Here is a 19536-nt window from a genome sequence, read left to right on the forward strand (position 1 = left end):
ATAAGTCTTATTTTTTGCTTAGATACAAGTGATACAGGTTCTTCGCTTTTGTGCCGAATATACCCCATTATAGCTCCAGAATCTTGTATCTTCTCTTGTTTCAAAACCAAATTATCAACCAGAACTTCCCCTAAGGCCTTTTGACAGATGGTATAGTGTTTGCAGTGAGATCATTAGTTTCTGGTGTAGCAGTATTTAATGTGCAGTTATACCCTGGAAAGTGGCTGGAATTATGGTGTCCATGGTTACTGTCTTTCATTGATTTCCATATTCAATGAGGTCCCAAACAAAAAGCCTTTAGCCAAATGTTCCTGAATAAGTAGATTCAGAATCTAAATTAGGATCCAGATCAAAATTTCACAGCTGGGCCCAACTCTATAATTGTCCAAGTCTAAACCTCAGATCTGAGCGCTCCAAACTTTTGGGAGGTCAAAATCTGGATCTGAATTTTCCAGTTTAGCCGAATCTATATTCCAAAGCATAATCTTTCAGTTAGCATGTAAAAAGATTTTTTCCCCTCAATTTACCTTGCAATCTGCAAGTTGGGCTGTATTCTTTCGGACTTTGACATGACATGATAATTGTATTGCAACTGGGACTTAATTAACAATCCTATGAATGTGTGAGATCCAGAAAAGAACTTGGCACATTTTCTTAGCTATGTTGGCTCTTCTGTGATAACAGAAGGAAAAATTAATGAACATTTATTTTTGTCACGTAGCAGTTAAGACTTAACACAGTTAAGACTTAACACAGTATAGGGCGCAGATCTGTTAAGTGATAAGATTCCATTTCTACACATGCCCATTCCTGAGTATAACTAAACTTTCAATTTCCACTATTGTGAAAATCTTTGGAATTTTTTTTTTATGAATTGCAGCCCATTGTTTGATTTCCCCCCCCCCCCCATCCTCCTTCAGGTGTACCATCCCTTCCTAGGATTGATACTGCGTGACTGATCACAATATGACTTTTGGAGTCCAGAAATGAAGCAATGTTATTTCAAGATACCTTGAGTAATAGTTCACCATGAGTCTCCTGCTGCTTGTGAAGAAGCCTGCAGCCAGAATTTACTGTTGTCAGGTGATGCATGATGGTGTGGACTGCGCCCTGAGACCTCTTGCTGGAGGCCTTGCAGCCCTGCCACACCCCGTTCCTGAACAGGGCAGTGGAGAGGGTTCTCCAAGCTGCCTAGAATGGCTGTGTGGGATGCAGCCAAACAGAAGGGGCTTCAGGAAGCAGCCAATCAGGGCCCGGCAGGCTAGTATAAAAGGAGCTGCAGGGCCACAGTGAATGCAGTTTCTTGCTGGAGCTGGTGGAATGTGGATGGTGTGCCTGGCTGGCTGAGGGAGCTACAGGACCTTGGACAGAGCAGTGCTGGTAGAGACTGGGAGAAGTGAGAAGGAATTCATGGCTGGCTGTCGGGGAATCAATCAGGACAAGACTCTGAGGTAAGGGTGAAGAATGTGCTGAGGCCATGGAAAAGTGGCCCAGAGGATTGTAGCAGTGATGCAGACTATTTAAAGGGATGTGGTGGATGGCTGCTATCTATAGGGTCCCTGGACTGGGATCTGGAGTAGGAGGCAGGCCTGGATCTCTCCCCTCCCATTAGGCACTGGGCAAATGGCCTGGTCTTTTGATGCACTGCAGAAGAGGAAATCGAACTCTTGTAGTAGCCCAGCAGGAGTGCTGGGGCCAGAAAGGCCTTGGTTCCAGGGAGGGAGCCCTGGGGCACCGCTCTATAGCAGAGCAGGGACAACTTGAGAGAATCCAGAAGGGGCTGAGAGACTGTTTGAACCAGGGTACTGCAATAGGCCCTGCTGGACTGATTGAGAAGCAAGCCGAGGAATAGGGCTGCAGTAAAGAGAGATTACAGAGGGCACTGAGAGAGGTCTCTGTTGGACTTGTACCTTGGAAGGGGTTTGCTTTTTATTTCACATACAGACTGTGTGGGACTCAGCCAGAGGGCTAAGTTGCTGGAGACTCTCCGCAAGGCAGAGAGAAAGTGCAGACACGCACAGTAAGACAAGGGGACACTCGCGAGAGGTGAGTGCCAGCTCATTACATGATGCATGCCTCCTTATGCTAATTTCAGCGCTGCAGATACTGCTGTATGATGTTTAGGCATTTTTTTCTTGATTCTCCTTGCACGTGCACCAGTTTTACACCAATTTAACTCCCATTGATTGAATGGTATTACCACTAATTGAATTGAAAGGAAAAGGCAGCCCATTGTTGTCTGGAAAATACTTGCCAAAAAGATGAACTCTCCTACTTAGTATAAACATGTCTCAATTTCCAACTGTCCTATAAGAATTCTTTTTAATATCTTATTGCTTTTTTATTTTTCTCTTGTTTTTTTCTCCATCACCATCTCTTAATCTGCCAGTCCACTAATCTTATAGACTAACTAGAGTACTGTTATTCTGTGATGTGACGTGATATATGATATGGGCTTTGCAGTCACTAAATTTAGGTTACCTGACTCTTTCCCTAATAAAAGTTTCTTCCAACCTTCACTGTGAGAAGCACTCACTTGTTTACAGCAGGCCTTTTGTATTCTGCAAGCAGAATGCACCCAGGGTTTAGAATTGCCTTTCTTTTGTCCTGTGAAATTTCATTCAGTATTTGCCAAGATACAAAGTGTTAAATTTTGGCATTTTCCCGCTCTCGTTTCTGTCACTCAGGAAAATTTTTGGCAACAAGTCAAAACAATAAATGTACTGTTCTGAGGTTGGTCTCAGCAACAGCAACATGCACTACACTATAATAGGCTACCCCCACCACATGGCCCCAGTGCACTACATGGGGCAGGAGGAGAGAGGGAAACAGGATGGGCTTCTCACTCCTGTTAAACCCCCAGAGTCTGGCCCTAGTGATCCCAGTCATCATTAATACATTATTATTTGTATTACCATACCGTCTAGGGGCCCGAGCCATGGCCCAAGACCCCATTATGCTAGGTGCTATACAAACACAAAACAAAAAGATGGTCCCTGCCCCAGGCCACGCTCCCCTTAGCCATCCGGGGAGTCTAAACATAATTCCAGGAGCCCCTCTCATACACATCCTTTTCCCCAAAACACAATGTGGGGCAGGAGCACCCTGGAGTGAGGGGATAGAGCAGAGGTGGGCAAACTATGGCCCGCAGGCCACATCTGGCCCAAGGGACCGTCCTGCCCGGCCCCTGAGCTCCTGGCCAGGGAGGGTAGCCCCCAGACCCTCCCCTGCTGTTCCCCCTCCCCTGAAGCCTCAGCGCTCTGGCCCGCCGCTCCTGCCGAGCAGCGTAGATGGTGTGGCTGGCTCTGGCCGGGCTATGGGGCTGCGAGCTCCTGCTGCTCTGAGCAGCATGGTAAGGGGGGGGTTGGATAAGGGGCAGGGGGCCTCGGGGGGGCAGTCAGGATGGGGAGCAGAGGGTGGTTGGATGGGGTGGAGGTTCTGGGGTGGGCAGTCGGGGATGGGGAACAGGGGGGGTTGGATAGGCATGGGAATCCCAGGGGGGCTGTTAGGGGTGGGGGTGTGGATAGGGGTTGGGGCAGTTAAGGTACAGGGAGCAGGGGGGATTGGATAGGGGGTGTGGATAGGGATCGGGGCAGTCAGGGGATAGGGATTGAGGCGGTTGGATAGGCATGGGAGTCCTGGGGAGGGGGGGATTTCTGGCTGTGGGGGTGTGGATAGGGGTCAGGGCAGTCAAGGGACAGGGAGCAGGGGGGTTAGATAGGGGATGAGGTCCCAGGAGTGGACAGTCAGGAGACAAGGAGCGGGAGGGGGGTGGATGCGTCGAGGGTTCTGAGGGGGGTAGAAAGTGGGAGGGGCGGATAGGGGGCCAGGGCCAGGCTGTTTGGGAAGGTACAGCCTTCCCTACCCGGCCCTTCATACAGTTTCACAATGCCAATGTGGCCCTCAGGCCAAAAAGTTTGCCCATCCCTGGGATAGAGCCAGGCCAGGCTGAACTCCTCAAAACCACCCTCCAGACTCAACACCTGGACCCAGTTGTCCATCCTGTTCACATGCTGAGGGGCTATCTGATCACCATATGTGGGGTTGGGAAAGAATTCTCCCCCAGATCAGATTGGCAGTGACAATGAGTTTTTCCATCTTCCTCTGCAGAGTGTGGATGTGGGTCAGTTGTCAGGATTATATGGATAAGTCTCACCTAACCATTTCCCTGCTGTTGTGTGGGCCTTGGGCATGGGTGCACCTTGATGCCTCCTGTTCTCTGCCTGTGGCACATAGTCTCCTGTGACTAGTAGTAATTTGATCTTATTTCCGTTGAGTTTGCTGTGCAGGTGCTGGGTGGTGGTGGTGGCCTGTGATAGACAGAAGGTCAGACTAGATCGTCTGGTGATCCCTTCGGGCCTGAAACTCCATAACTCGATCTTCCCCCTCTGAGATAATGGCCTTCTCCTGCTGCCAGCTAATGTAGTTAGTCTTCTAGCACAGGAGGTAGGATTCTGTGCTGCAAAGCTGAAAGTTCAAGATTCAAACACTGATGATGATACATAGTGGGTGAGGGATTGATAGTTACACATAATAGGATTTGTTTTTACCTTTTTCCTTACCAACCAACCTCCCTCCCCAACCCCCACCCCCCAACTAGAAAATTTTAAAGAAGTTAAAAGAACGTTAGGTTGCAAAGTTAGGAAATGCCAAATTCTGTTTGTGCAGCCTCAATTCAAACCCCCTTATGTGTATGTGTTATGATAGTCTAATTACCTGAGAGCATACTATTAATTCAGCACTCAGCTTCATTCAGTGCCCAGGTGGTCACAGTACAGGGTGGAATTGAGGTTGCACAGGCATCCTTAAATCTGACATTTCCTAACTTTGAGTGCTTGACTGTGCAACCTAAATGAGATTATTTTTAACATGGTGTGTGTCTCTCACACACACACACACACACACACACACACACACACACAAACAAATTTTACCACTCATTAATCGTATTTAATTTAGTGTATGCTTCTCAAGTATTATGACATGAGGATGGGTCTTTCAGATCAGCATCTCTCTGCTAACACTTTTTGTACGGTACACCCAGTACACCAACAGGTACCAGTATGAGAACACCCAGAGCATTTCTTTGGGCTGGAAAGTCATTTAGACATGATATTCTCCTGTCATTTTTAAATCCAATGGTGAGGGGAGCATGAGCAGCAATGGCAGAGCAAGGGCTGGAGGTGGCTTCTACGATCACAGGTCTTGTAGAGTTGTGTAAGTGGGTCTAAAACACCGCCAAGGAGGGAAGGACAGTTTCCTGAAGGTTGGAAGCCTCAGGGGCTGTAACTTGATTATTGGAATTAACATGATATTTTCCTTGGATTGGCTGAGACAGTGCCTTTCTCCTCCCTCACTGTTGTGTTGGGGCTCTTCATCCCTTTAGTTGCCCCTCAGAGCAACCCTGTCTAGCTGTCAGTGAATAATAATTTTTAAATAATAAATACAAGTGTTTAACTTTAATTTGTATTTATGCTTCAGCTTTATTAGGATTTAAAGGCACCTAAATGTCTAATAGTCAAATTACTATTTTAATTATTTTACTGACTTTTATATCCTGTCTGTTGCATAGTAAAGAAACTGATACTGTAGTGGTGGAGAGAAGTAGAAAACAAAAAACTTTTTGTTAAAAATTAAAATATTGTATATGAAAAAGTAGGTGATCCATATTCATCAAATATGCGAATGAATGCATTGCATTATTTGCATAAAATATCCATGTTTCTGGAGCTTTAGTCTTAAGAGGTATGAAGAGGGAAACCAGCAGCAGAAGATCAGAAATGAGATCTGATTAGCAAAAGCAAATTAGTGCCCAAGCTGAACCCTCATAAATATTCGGAGGAATTTCACAGTGCTGCCAACAACCTGGCCCTTCGCACCTGGATGAAAATAGAAGATAATGGCCAAGAAAAGCAAAGAGCAAGGAAATAGTATGATGGATACAGTAGAAAACAGCTTTAAACTCACGGACCTTCTTTAGATTATAGCTCTGATATTTAATAGAGGTAGAGGAGGAGATTGAAAGAAGATTAGGAGAAGGAGGGATTGTAAAAATAAGTAGGAGAGAGAGATTCAAAGTAAACCTCTTAAAGAGCAGTCTAATGCTGAATTAATGGATGAAGCCTTAAGAGCTCAGGCCATTTTTTATTTCCTTATGATGGATAAAGAAGCCATGTAAGATTTGTTTGTTTCTGTTTTAGAGAATCAGCCCCTAACTAACCTGAAAGACACTCTAATGCGGGGATAGCCAACCTGAGCCTGAGAAGGAGCCAGAATTTACCAATGTGCATTGTCAAAGAGCCACAGTAACACATCAGCAGACCCCTGTCAGCTCCCCCACTCCCACCCCCAGTGTTTCCCACCTGCCACAGCAGCACTGCCGATCAGCACCTAACCCTCCATCCACGTGCCTCCTACCCGCCGCAATCAGCAGTTTTGTGGTGTGCAGGAGGCTGGGGGGTGGGGGGAGGAGGAGCAAGGGCGCAGCAAACTCAGGTGAGGGGGCCGGAGCCTTGGGGGAAGGAGTGGAGTGGGAGTGGGGCTGGGGCCTGGGGAAGAGCCAGGGGTTGAGCAGTGAGCACCCTGTAGCACACTGAAAAGTTGGCACCTGTAGCTCCAGCCATGGAGTTGGCACCTATACAAGGAGCCGCATATTAACTTCTGAAGAGCTGCCTGTGGCTCCAGAGCCACAGGTTGGCCACCCCTGCTCTAATGACTGAAGAATTAGTGAAATGAGACCTCACAAGAGCAGTTTCTGATATTTCTAAAATAAAAAACGAGACTTTAAAATGTAACTAAGCTAAAAAAGAATACGAAAACAAACAGAAGACCACAAACCTAGCTTCAGGTCAATTTTAAAGTTAAGGTTCAACTGGGAGCCAGATTAGAAAACAGTTACTGCCAAACCTTAAATGTGAAGGGTTTGATTTTGGTTTGTTCGTTTTAGGGGGAACCCTTTTGCTAAAGGGAAATGGTTCCTATTAATTCTCAGATGTCCGTAGCCTCTGTAACGCACCGAGATTTGGGCAGCCTAATGACAGGGAACATTTAATTCAGATCAACTTTGTTTTAACTAGTCTGAAGTTTTAATATACACTAAATTGCAGAAGTCTCTTTAACAGAAGACATTTGTTCATCTCACCTTTGTAAAGATATCTCAAAGATTTAAATAGTCTTGAGAAGAGTGACTGAAATACCTACAAGTATGGTAGAACTTTCGTATGATCAGAGTTTGCAAATATTAGGATTTATTTACTCTGGAATGGAAAAGAATGAAGAAAGGGGCCTGCACTAATTTATTTATGATTATGAAGGGCATTGTGAAAACTGATCAATCCCTCCTTTTTATCTTATATTATTAGTTTGATTAAATTAAAGGCAGTAAATTAAGAACAAAGAAAAGAAAATACTGCATTACCCAGCATATTGGCATCTTGTGAACTTCACTGCTTCATTGCGGCAGTAAATAGAGTCAAATGCTTTGGCTAACTAATGACCACGAAAAACAATGATAGTATTAGCAGTCAACAAATACGATATATCAGGGCATACGTAAACCAACTACCTGATAGGGTTAGGAAGGCATTCCTCCTACTGTATGGCAGAGGACAACTAATTCTGTAAAATGCAGGAGGATGGTGGTTTTCCTTCCTCGAATGCATCAAGTACTGATCACTTATTCAGGAAAGATATTCAATGGGAGAGGTCAGTGGCCTGATCTAATATGGTAAATCCTATGACTACATAGGTTAAAGAATAGCCTCCATAGATGGCTTATCTTGGCCCGCAGAAGTAAGGTACACATGCTACAAGTTTTTACTAGATGACAAGAAACAGTCATATCAGCCTCCATAGATGGCTTATCTTGGCCCGCAGAAGTAAGGTACACATGCTACAAGTTTTTAGTAGATGACAAGAAACAGTCATATCAGCAGAACAGTATTTAATGTAATATTCTTTTAAATAAATTTGGTGACTTTATATATAAATATACAACATGGTTCTCAGTATCAGCTTTTCATGAATAGGCAATAAATAATCATTAAATTAAATCAGACAATTGATAGAAAAATAGAATCTCTTTTAAAATGTAACTACTATACAGGAGTTATATAAACCATGCTAAAACACATAGAGGTGTCTGAAAAGGACACCTATAACTAAAATCATAAATAGGTTGTTAATCCTCCCTAGGAGGTAATGAGCCTCTGTGACTTACTTTAAGCACTCAGACAGCTATAGGAACTTTCACCCTGTTTTGCAGTAGATGGTGCTGCAAAGGCTGTTAATACACAGACAGTTCAGTTTATAATTGTGACTACATTAAGACTGGCTACACGTCTCAAAAGCTTCACGGATCAACTCTTCCTACATCCTAACTTCTTCATAGGCTTTCTTCTTTTTTCTTCTGATGATGATGCCAGAAGGAGAGAGGCACATTTAAGTTGAACATTGATTTTGCTGTTCTCAGTTTAGGATTCAACTAATTCATCTTAGTCTAGAACACTCCATTTCTCAAATCCTGGTGAGAACTGTGCACGTATATTAACCTGCCCTACACTTTCAGTGACCCTTTGACCAGTAGCTTTTGAGCTGAGTGCAAGCCTGAGTAAAATAAATAGATGACACTAGAAGAGAAGTGAAAGGCTATAAAAACTAGGATTCTTAAATAAATTTTGCACAATTAAGCTTTTTAAATAATCTAGTTAACCAATGGCCTGTGAGATGGAAACACAGTGGAAACTTCTCTTTAAGGGTGAAACTCACTCTTTGTAAAGTAGCTCACACGAGTCCTAGGTACCACTTAAATTCTACATAAGGCTTATTTTGAGGGCTTAAATATAATTTAAGTAGTTCACAGTCCTTGTGTTAGAACTGCATAGAAGTGAATTTGACTCTATAGGCAGGTTTCATTGTACATAATGTAGTAACTCATTATTCCTCGACAGTATTAGCCGGGCAGGATGTAGCTTATTAATTCTTCATGGTGTTAAAATACTTAATTTTTTTTTAAATTGTCCTTTTATTATAGTTTACTAAGATTTTTATAAAGGATCTTAAGGTGGTAAAATAGATCCTTTTAAATGTTTTATAATAAATTAAGTACAATTTAAATACAACTACAGTGTCACACTAAGTCTGCTCGGCTACTTAATTTGAAAAATGGAGCAACTCATCCAAAGCATATACAGGTACAGTGCTTACCATCCCACACATTCTCTCACATAACAAAAAACAAATCATATTTCATTGCAGACAGGAATCGCTAGTTAGCTTATGACATTCTGGTGAATATTGCTTCTCTAGAGCAGCCTTGCAAAACTGTCATAAAATTTACCACTCCGGGGACAAAATCTACTTGCCCACTATTTTACCTTGATTATTGATGAATATGGAAAAACTATTTTTCTTGCCAATCCAAACAAATTATTCTCCCCAGGAAAGTGGGCAAGTAGAATTTTGTAAGGATACTCTAGAGTATTGACTGCACTCTTGAATGCGCACAGCAAATTACTGGAAAAGGCATTTACAATTTTTTTTTAAAACCACTGTACACTCTTGGTGAATATATGGGCCCAGTCCTGAAGTCAGCGGGATTTCTGCTGATAGAGGGCTTTTGGGATCTGTCCCTTCATCTGTAAGCCTAGTATAATTTAGTAAAAGGAGAACTTGCTTTAGGTGAAATACATTGTTAATAGATTGTTCTAAAATATAAGTGAATTCTGTTACATTTAATAAAAAAATTTAAAACTTCTAATAGTAGAAATATCAGCTGACACTTTGAGATTTAAGGACTGCCTTTAATATTCTCCAGTCATCTGGAGAATGTTTGTCCTGATTTTCTTTAACTATTATAACTGCAAATCTCTCAGCCACAGCAATAGCTTTGCAAATTGATTATCAGTAGGTCAGTTAAAGAACTTTGTGCATGACAAAGTAATAGAGACTAGAATAAAGGGGTGCACAAAGGCATTTAAAAGTTCTTATTAGCTACCATTAATTTTTAGAATATTAATACTCAGGCAGTAAAATGGAAACACTGATTTAGAAGGGAACAACGTTTTCTGAAATAAAGCAAAAATATCTAAATCAAATTTAAAATGTCATCAGCCAAAAAGCAGTGATGATGCAAGAGCAACTTTATCCTCTGTTGATTGACAATTTTTTTCCCTTTTCTGATACATGTATTTAAAGTGATGTACATTCCAGGAAGATGCAGGGCACTTAGAAATGGATATTGAAAGATTCTTTGCTCACCAATTTCTGTTTACCAGAGCTTAGTGTGATAGTGGTAGAAATGAACTTGTGTCTAATGGTACCTCTCTCTCATAACAACTAATCCTATAGTCATTTTCCAATATACTAAAATGTGTGAAATACACTTATAAATAGATTTATTTTCAGTTTCCTTCACCTGCAAAACATCCCTGTGAAGTAGGAATTAAATGGGAGGAAGCTGTTTGTGGGAGTCAGGAGCTGTATTCTAGGCTCTGCTACAGACCTCCTGTGTGGTCTTGGGCAAGTTGTTTGCACCTTGCTTTCCTCATCTAGGGATGAGACCTACCTCACAGGGTGTTTTTTGAGGCTATAAGAATTGATGCTTGTAAAGTATGTTACCTTCCTCAAATGGAAGGTTCTATAGAAGTGCACAATATTATTTTAAGTAAACTATGGTGACATATAACTAAGCAGCTCAAACCTAGTTTTTAAGTATAATGGTATTTATTTTTATTTTATGAAGGCATAAATGCTACCTTCAGTCTTAGGCCTGGTCTATCCTTAAAAATTAGATCGACCTACCAATGTTGCACAGGGCTGTGACCTAAACCCCAGTGCTATGCTGCACAGGGCTATGTTGGCAGACACATTTTTCTGTCAACTGAGCTACCGCCTCTCGGAGAGGTAAATTAACAGAAAAACTCCAAGCCAACAATGTAGGAAGTGTCTACACTGCAGCAGCACAGCTGCAGAATTCTACACCCACGTTCAGAACTTGTACAATAAAAATTCACATTATATATCTGACGCTTTTTTTAAAAAATTGCAGTTACAGTTGAAACCACAAATACAATTGAATGGTAAATAGGAGAAATAGTGTTCTGGAACATGACTAAGAATACAAAAACATTAAAATATTGCCCTTCTAAGCAGACAATATGCTTTTGAGGTGTACAGCATCCAGCGATCTTTAACTATTGCGTCTGCTTGATGATATGCAAGGGGATGAAGGCCAACCAAACCAATTATGTTTAAACAAGTGCCTCTGCTGTATTTTTGATGTTAACGTGTATGAGTGTTGGTGCTTACAATCAGAAAGGTGCCTGACTTCAAGCAATATTACTCTGTATATCCAAGAGATTTTAGATTTTCACTTCTTAAAATTTAAGGCTCAATACAGCTTGCTTTAAAGTCAATGGCAACACCCCCATTGTCCTCAGTAGGGAAAAGGATCAGGGCCATTTTATACAGTTTGGGTTGTAAATGTATTTCCAGTAATTTTAAAATAATAAATATCAAAATATTAGTCTCTATACAACATAAATATTTCAACATGTACTTTTGATAAAAGTAAAATACGGTATATTTATCAGTAGTTGACTAGCAAAAAGCTCCAAATACCCATAAATAAAATTGTGTGTGTGTGATGATGAAGATAAACAAATTGGTCCAGATAAAATCATAATCAAACTCTTTTGCGATTTCAGAAATTCTAATTAGCTTTTCTTCTTTGCCTTTTTTCCTTTTTTTTTTTTTAAAGGTTCAAATAAGTCTGTTTATTTAATTTGGAACCCAAGGCTGCTACTCATGGTATTTCTAAACCAGGTAAAATTGGGGAATACTTGAAATCTCATGAGAGAACCTTTTCCTGAGAAATGTTGAGCCTAATTTCCAGCGTGAGGGGAGGTTCAGATAAGCTTTGAATAACTATCCAACTCATCTAAACATTTTGAGGAAGGTCCATCACTAATGTACCCAACATACAACACATCATAATGTTCAATACACAATATTTACATTTTCATTGTTGTCTTACATAATATAGTGTCTGCTTTATATAGTGGATGTCCAGTAGTCTTCGTATCCATTGTGTCCTAAATGTGAAGTTTTATGAATTGCTGTGAAAACAACGTATTGTTAAAAATGTTGTAAAATAATATTACAATGTTCTAAAAGACTTAGGCAAAATGAAAGACAAAATTCCAAAAACTTATAATGAAAATGAATGTTAATTACCTCCTGTAGCAGTGATAGAAAGCTGTCCAAAAATTGTCTGGGGGCTGCTTTAGGATAAGATTCACATGGAGAACAATTCTGGAAGACAAAGAAAAGGGCTTCTTATCAGACACGCTGCATTTGAAAAGTATATCATAACAAATAATAATTTGAGATCATTGAATGAAAAATATGTGAGGTACTAAAAGTGGGTAAGTAGTGTTATCTTCTTTTAATGGATGGGAAAACGGAGGTATAGAAAGATTAGGTAGTAACAAAGTAAACCAATGGCAGTCAAAAGAAGCACCTATATCCATTGATTCCTATTCCCTTACACTAATCAGGAGACAACCTGACCTCCATATTACACATTTCCCATTATTTAGCTACATGTGAACAGTTGATAGGACCAGAATGAGCGTGATCTTAGAAAGAAGTACTAAATGTATTTACATCTTTCACTCTTAGTAAAACTTAAAGAAGAATCGGTACTTCTACCAAGCTTTACAGTTAGGACATAATAAACTATGCAAAATATGGTGTAATTATTAAGTTACGGAACATGTCAAACAATCCTACCATGTCAGTAATGGTGTGTGTAATAATTGGTCTCCTCAACCTCGTAATCATGACTTCAAAATTACGAGATGATTGGCTGTTTGCTGGTTCTAAGTGTAAGCTTGCATTCTGGAAGCAGTTGAAAGCAGAAGACAGGCATTTACTCTGGAAGACAAACATTGAAAGTAATTAAATTACTGCCAAATATTTCTAGAAAGTAAACTAACACATTTTTACATTTGCTTGGTTTTTTCTATGATTCCACATGCATAGTTCTCTCATTCTAACAAATCAATGAGATCTAACTCATGTCTTTTTTTTAAAGTTTACTTACTTTGATTTATACACATCCACTATAAAAGAGCCTGTGCCCCTTACTCTGGCTGCCCCTTGACAAATTTTAAACATATATTTTTAAAATAGAAAACTCATAAAATCTCTCTTTGGCCATTAATCAACACATTGACAAACAAGAATTTAATCCAGAAATGAACCTTGCTATATCTAGTGTTTTTTTGACATACGTAAGTAGAAATGTTTTCTTCTCATAAATAATGAATGCCCTACTGAAGTCTTTGTTTTGTGTATATATAAATATGCATTTTGATCCTCCATGCCATTTCTAACATCACATTTAATAATACTTAGAACTTGCATAGGGCTTTATATTTTCAGAGCACTGTACAAATCTTAAGTATTCCCATTAAACAGATGAAGGAATGGAGATGGAGAAATTAAGTGCATTGCTTAAGGGCAATGCTTGGAGTTAGGGGCAAAGGTGGGACAAGAACTCAGGGAATTCTGGCTCCCAGATTTACTTCATCCTATTAAATCACAATGCTGTTATTTCAGCTTTAAACTCAGATGCACCTTAAACCATAGGACAGATAATTGAGCAACAATTGTATCTACTGTGAGAAAATTATTTCATTTTTCTTTATGCTTTCGTCTCATGGCATAAATTTTCCTAGTTGCACTTATAACTCAGAGAAAAGTTGCCTATTTTTTCCCCACTCATATTGCTATGGTATGTTAATTTTTATTAATATTGGCAGCAGGACACTTTGACCCATCCAGAATCTCCCATCCTGTGCAGTGGTCATTTTCCTTCCTATGCATAGCTGTGGAAACTACCACTGAAACTAACTACTCAATGGAGAGAGAGCAGCATTGTTTACTGTAGCCAATTTCTAACCTGCTTTGCACCTTCCAAAGAAAAAAATGCTCAGAAATGCTGATTATGCACATCAAGAAGATAAAACCGTCATCTCTGTTTTGCATACCAACTGCTACCCAAACTCAATCTCATCCGGTACATAGTGTCAATGCAATTTGCTTCTCGTGCAAGGACCAGATGATGTTCTCACTGTGTATTTCTTATAGAACATTTTTAACAGAAACCTTTATGTCAGTCAGATATAGCATTATATTTTCCTTAAAAACCACACATTCATGTTTGTCTCAGGCTTTTTACTGTAACCAGTCTAACTTACTGGAAAAAAAAACATTCATTTTAAAGAGCTCAATTTTCCAGCTGAAACTGAAAACATTTTCTGTCTCATCTGTGATGAGCTGAGAAACCAGCATTTCTCAGATAGGCACAGCTTTTTTTTTTTTTTTTTTTGCTGACTTAACAATTACCTCTAGATTGGCTAACAGTCAAATAAACACAAGGATTCTGCCTATAGACTATTCATGCATAGCTTAGAATATTGTTTGATAGATGTTAAAGTTTGCCCCAAAGTCATGGGAAGCCGGTGACATCTGAGAACGGGTAAGCAGACGTGCACAGTTGCCATATCAGAAGTAATTTACAGCAATGGGTAAAGGGTATTTTACATCTGACTCAAAATAATGTTGCTGCTTACTCTGAAGAACCTTCACTTCCTGAGCTAGGAACCATGGTGCCAGAGTCTCAGCTAGCGCAATTCAGCGTAGTGCCATTGGTTTCAGTAGAGTTATGTCTATTATTACTAGCTAAGGATCTGACTACATTCCTCTTTGCAGTTGAACTAATTTTGCCTCAAGATTATCACCTTCAGTATATTTTCTTCTTTGTTGATGTTGTCTTATTTCTTAAACTTGTCCTCACCCACTACTGTGAACTGGTGAACACACAAGAATTGTGTGGGGTTGTATTGGGGCTAACACTCAGTCCACTCACAGGAAGCTCCAAGGAAGTCAAAACCAACTGACAAACCACTGAATTTTGGGTCATGTGTAAGGCAATCTTCTTCCTGTATGTACAGGACTAAATTCAGCCCTGGGATAAGTAGGTACAGTTTCATTGATTTCAGGGTAATTGCACTCAGTTACACTAACCCTGACTTTGTCACATTTGATTTCATGGCTAACCTGTTGGAAAAGTATGTAATTCGATCAATACAAATTTAATACAGATGACAGAGACCACAAACACCCAGTGCAATCATTAGCATTTGAGAACTTTACTGACTGTGAAGTATGATTGCTTTTAAGCCCTTTATCTGTGCACTAAGGAATTACAGCAGTGACAAGTTTAATCTGTTCTGAGAAATGCTGAGCTCTTAATGAAATCAAAGGATGTGTTCAGCCCTCCCAGGATCAGACCCTAGAACTGTACTTTGAGTTGTAAGTGTACCACTATCTCTCTTCCTGAGCTCGGCTGACAATGTTGTTTTGAAAAAGTTGTGATTAAGCAGTTAGTCACTAGCTATAGTCGCTTCATTTCTGGGATAGTGGCAAGTTTATCTCAGTGACACAATAGCTAATCATCCAATTATTTTCACTTTGACATGAAAATGTAGACATTCAAAGACATTTAAAAAATCCCCAACAATTTGAATGTCGTGGGATTTTGCATTGCATGTATTCCCAGCAGTGACATAGAATAGGTCTGTGTGGGTCATGCATGCTTATAAAATTTGTTTTCTTTTCTGGAAAGTAACAGAAGCTAAGTAAAGACCATAAGGAGTGTAGCCAAAACAGTCCAAAACAAGGTGAGTTTTTCCTTTCTTTTGTTCTTCAGTAAGTTTACAAAGCTGAAAATATAGCATAACAATTTATGCATGCTTTGGTGAATCACCCTGCCTAATAATAATCTTTGTATACCAGTCAGAAAAATTGTTTTAAGTTTTCTGAAGTATTTGCTGTTGCTCAAATCTGTATATTGCAGTTAAAGCTAAAGCAGCTAATGCTATAGCTAAGTGTTATATTAAATAAGTACATGTTAGGTCTAAAACTTAGTTCTGTATTGGTGAATGTCAGAAGAAAGCACAAATGGAACTCATTCATCTTCTAAACTTTTGAAGCATGTGGACTTTGTTATTTTGTTCTTTACATTTAACTTTACTACATGTCCTGCAGTGAGATACTTTCCACTGGGTGCAGGAATTCTCTGACTTATTTAAATGTTATTCTTAAGTATAATAATAGTTCATGGAACTGAACAATGTAAATATACATACTGAAATGAGAATTTACAATGACTTATTCTTGTTTTAATGAGAGGCACAATATAAAGAAAATTTGGTCCAATAGACTATAATAATTTTATCTCTATTTGCCTGGTAATGTAGTCCTTCCTCATAGACTTTAATCATCTAATCTGACTCCCTGCACAAAGCAAGCCAGAGGACCTCACCCACCCACTCCTGTAAGAAACACCCTAACCTCTGGCTGAGTTACTGAAGTCCTCAAATGATGATTTAAACATGAGTAGTCTCACAGAAGCCAGTAGGACTACTCCTGATAAAGGGCTGCAAGGGCCTGTATTTCCACGTTTGTTACTTCAGCTCAGTGAGTAGTTTTTCATTAAATGCCTGATTCTGCAAGGTGCTGAGAACTTTCAATTCCTAGTGCAGTTGATGTAAATTGAAAGTGTACAGCATCTTCATGGGACTGAGTCCTTGAAGAATAGTATTGATTATCAAACAGCTATGTGAATGTCTGGAACAGGACTAAATTTCAAGTAAAAGAAATACATCCAGATACTATGGCAATGGGTGCTTTAGAAATATACATATTATAATAGTAATAATAATACAGTACTAAAGCATACTGTAATATTAATCTAATATTTAAAACAGAAATAAGAAGCAACTTCTATTGAAAGTATTTTCTGTTTTTTTTAAATCTAGCGTTAAGAATAGTTTCAAATCTACTATTAAGAGTACCACGTCATGTGTCAGGGAAAAAAACAGTTGTCACTTTTAAAGAGAATGAACCTATTTAAAATAAATTAAGTAAATTTAGAAGGATATGTTAAAGCAGTCTTACCTCAAAGTCATCTGGCGTATTCAGAAGTTCAACGTCCTAGAATAAAAAATTAAATTAGTATTTTTAGATACTAAAAATAATCTCTCCCATTAGGTTTATTCTCAACAATACGTACTGAGAACATTTTATAGACAGATTTTTTTATATTGCCAAAAATACTGTGCTTACCTTAACTTTCACTATTTTTTTCAACTCATTGACTGTTTTTACAAGCTCCTTGTATCTTAACTTTGATGGTGCAGCTGCAGTCAGCAGCATACTGGAACAGAAGAAAAACAGACAGAAAACTATCATCCTCTCCATATTGATGGTTTTAGTTTTAAAATATGCCCAGAGTAGAGTCAATGCTATCCAAGAAGTACACTTCACTTTAACTGTGCTCAGGTACACTGCATACCTACCTATTTATTGATCCTTACTGAAGATGTAAACCCACCCATTTCAGTTTGGAAAGCTTTGTAGAATGGATTAATGAGTAACCCGTTTTTCTTTTCCACTGGCTAGGTGTATGTGTGTGAGTTAGTGCGTAGGGGGCAGGGATTGATGGAGTGAATAAAAATATGCCCCATCTGCACATTGGACAGGAAAAAAAAAGAAAAGGTGAATTCCCATTTTCACTTTGAGTCAAGAAATGAACACAGTAAATAATAGGTACTTAGAAACCACAAGCCTAAGTAAACAAAGATGCTGCATTTTTTTCTGTCTCATACAGCATCTTACCTGTCCTATCGCACAAATGCGTGTTTGTAATAGCACTATAGTAATGAGTAAAGTGGCAGCACTTGCTTCTCTTCATGACTCTTTATATGTGTGTGTGTGTGTGTGTGTGTGTGTGTGTGTGTGTATATATATATATATATATATATATATATATATATATATATATATATATATATATATATATATACACACACACACACACACATACATTTACCCTAGCTTATTTTTAATTCCTGCAGACATTATTAGTTTCCTCTGTTTTTTGTGGAATACCATCTTTCAGATATTAGAATTATTTTGGCATTTTCAAAATAAGGAGGCATGGCTTGATTTCTGTAGCTGAAAGTATCAGTTCATTCAACATCTGAACTAGCTGCCATGAGCACTGCCAAGTGTTTTAATTACACCCTAGAAAATATATCCACTGTGCTATGCTGCACAGCATAAGTCCCTGATCCTGCAATGAACTCCAAGCAGATAGACCCTTGCACCTGTGCAGAGCCCCACTGAAATCTGAGGTCCACCGACATGGAGTATATTGCAAGATCAAGGTCTAATATGCCACGATTCCAAAGAAGCTTATTGTTGGCTAACAGCAGCTGTGGTGGTTAAGCACATTCAACTATATTATAGGAATACAGGTCATGGTTCCATTGTCGAGTTTAGTTTTGCACTTAAAGCAACCAATTTGTTGTGTATGAAGGATACTATAATATTATTATTTGCGTACACAATGAATTTTCTGCTCATTTAAAAGTAAATAGGTTAATTAGTTTGACTTAAAATAAATTAAAATGAGGATCCTTTAAGAAATTTAGTACTCTGTGTTAGACCCAGGTTCTCCTCCCCTCCCCCAAATGATCTTAATTATGCAATAAGGCAGACTTCTCATATAGTGAAAACTCATTGCAAGCTAGTGAACTGACTTCATTTGAAATTTATTTATGATTAATGTTTGGGGGTTTTTTATTCTTATAAGTGAGTTTCTTCTACAGCAGAGGCTGATGAATAATGTTCTCTTGTACGGAATTCGAAGAATTGCCCTCTTTCTAAATGACTGTCGTCTCCCATTGTTTTCAAAGGGAAGGAAGCTAAATGTGTCCTTGTCAAATATGCTTGTCTTTCAAAATAGCCACTGCCTGCCATGGGGCCCAGATCCTATAATGGACACTGTATAGACAGATTGCTATGCCTGTGTGGAACTCCATTGACTTCAGTGGAGTTATCTGTGTATCCAGGAGTTCCCTTATACATTGCAAATGCTGTACTAGGGCTGTAGTTGGGCCACCACATAAGGGATCGCTATCTGCTCTGAGAGCAGACTTGTTTCACACCCACTGTTCCCAAGAACGACACCATAAAGAGGAGAAAAAATGCTAGTGTTTGAAAATCAGTTAAATCTGGAATGAAAACACTATTATGCAGCAGTTATAACTGTATGGCATTACTAAAGGGCAGAGTTAAGGTTATTTGGGCTCTTGAATTAAATCTTAACCTTTGAATTTCCTGAGTCTGTAGAAATTGTTTTGGGATAATTAAAAAATTGCTGTAACATTTTAATCCTTCAATTGATATGTACTCAATCTTTGACAAAACTGTACAAAGTGTGTGTTTATAGATCTCTCACTCACTCACACACACACACACACACACACACACACACACACACACACACGTCAAGTATTCATGGTGATTCTTTTTGATCTGTCAGCATAGAGCTGGTGAAAAATAGAAAAAAAATTCACTGACACGGCAAATTCAAAAACATTTTTATGTCTTTGTTTTTTG

At 39.3% G+C, this 19536-nt stretch overlaps 1 protein-coding gene and 1 long non-coding RNA gene across 5 annotated transcripts in view; one reads left to right on the plus strand and one right to left on the minus strand.

Moving 5' to 3' along the window:
* LOC119855183 overlaps positions 1-19536 on the plus strand; it is a 159977-nt gene that overhangs the window by 70885 nt on the left and 69556 nt on the right. For 2 of the 4 annotated variants that reach the window (XR_006280745.1, XR_006280748.1), the window contains exon 2: positions 15695-15749. The exons of 1 other annotated variant lie outside the window; for it this stretch is intronic. This is a non-coding gene — a long non-coding RNA (uncharacterized LOC119855183). Of the gene's footprint in view, positions 1-1258; positions 1452-1944; positions 2047-15694; positions 15750-19536 lie in introns of those variants that run through there. One more of the 4 variants, XR_006280746.1, reaches the window with a different exon arrangement.
* IL21 (interleukin 21) lies at positions 7929-17570 on the minus strand. Its single transcript, XM_043513103.1, has 6 exons — positions 17430-17570; positions 17197-17287; positions 17029-17064; positions 12793-12936; positions 12235-12312; positions 7929-12116 (listed from the first exon to the last, which is right to left on the minus strand). The coding sequence occupies exons 2-6, from the start codon at positions 17284-17286 to the stop codon at positions 12093-12095; spliced, it is 372 nt and encodes a 123-aa protein (XP_043369038.1). The 5' UTR covers position 17287; positions 17430-17570; the 3' UTR covers positions 7929-12092.

The sequence above is a fragment of the Dermochelys coriacea genome, chromosome 4 (genome assembly GCF_009764565.3).
Source record: "Dermochelys coriacea isolate rDerCor1 chromosome 4, rDerCor1.pri.v4, whole genome shotgun sequence".
NCBI lineage: Eukaryota > Metazoa > Chordata > Testudines > Dermochelyidae > Dermochelys > Dermochelys coriacea.

What these genes read in the sequence shown, in the direction of transcription:
- IL21 (XM_043513103.1), bottom strand. Translation starts at nt 17,286, where the DNA reads ATGCTGCTGACTGCAGCTGCACCATCAAAGTTAAGATACAAGGAGCTT. An exon ending in CACACACCATTACTGACATG is followed by an intron (nt 12,313 to 12,792) that starts GTAGGATTGTTT and finishes TTTGTCTTCCAG; the next exon opens with AATTGTTCTCCATGTGAATC. An exon ending in TTCTATCACTGCTACAGGAG is followed by an intron (nt 12,117 to 12,234) that starts GTAATTAACATT and finishes TTGTTTTCACAG; the next exon opens with CAATTCATAAAACTTCACAT.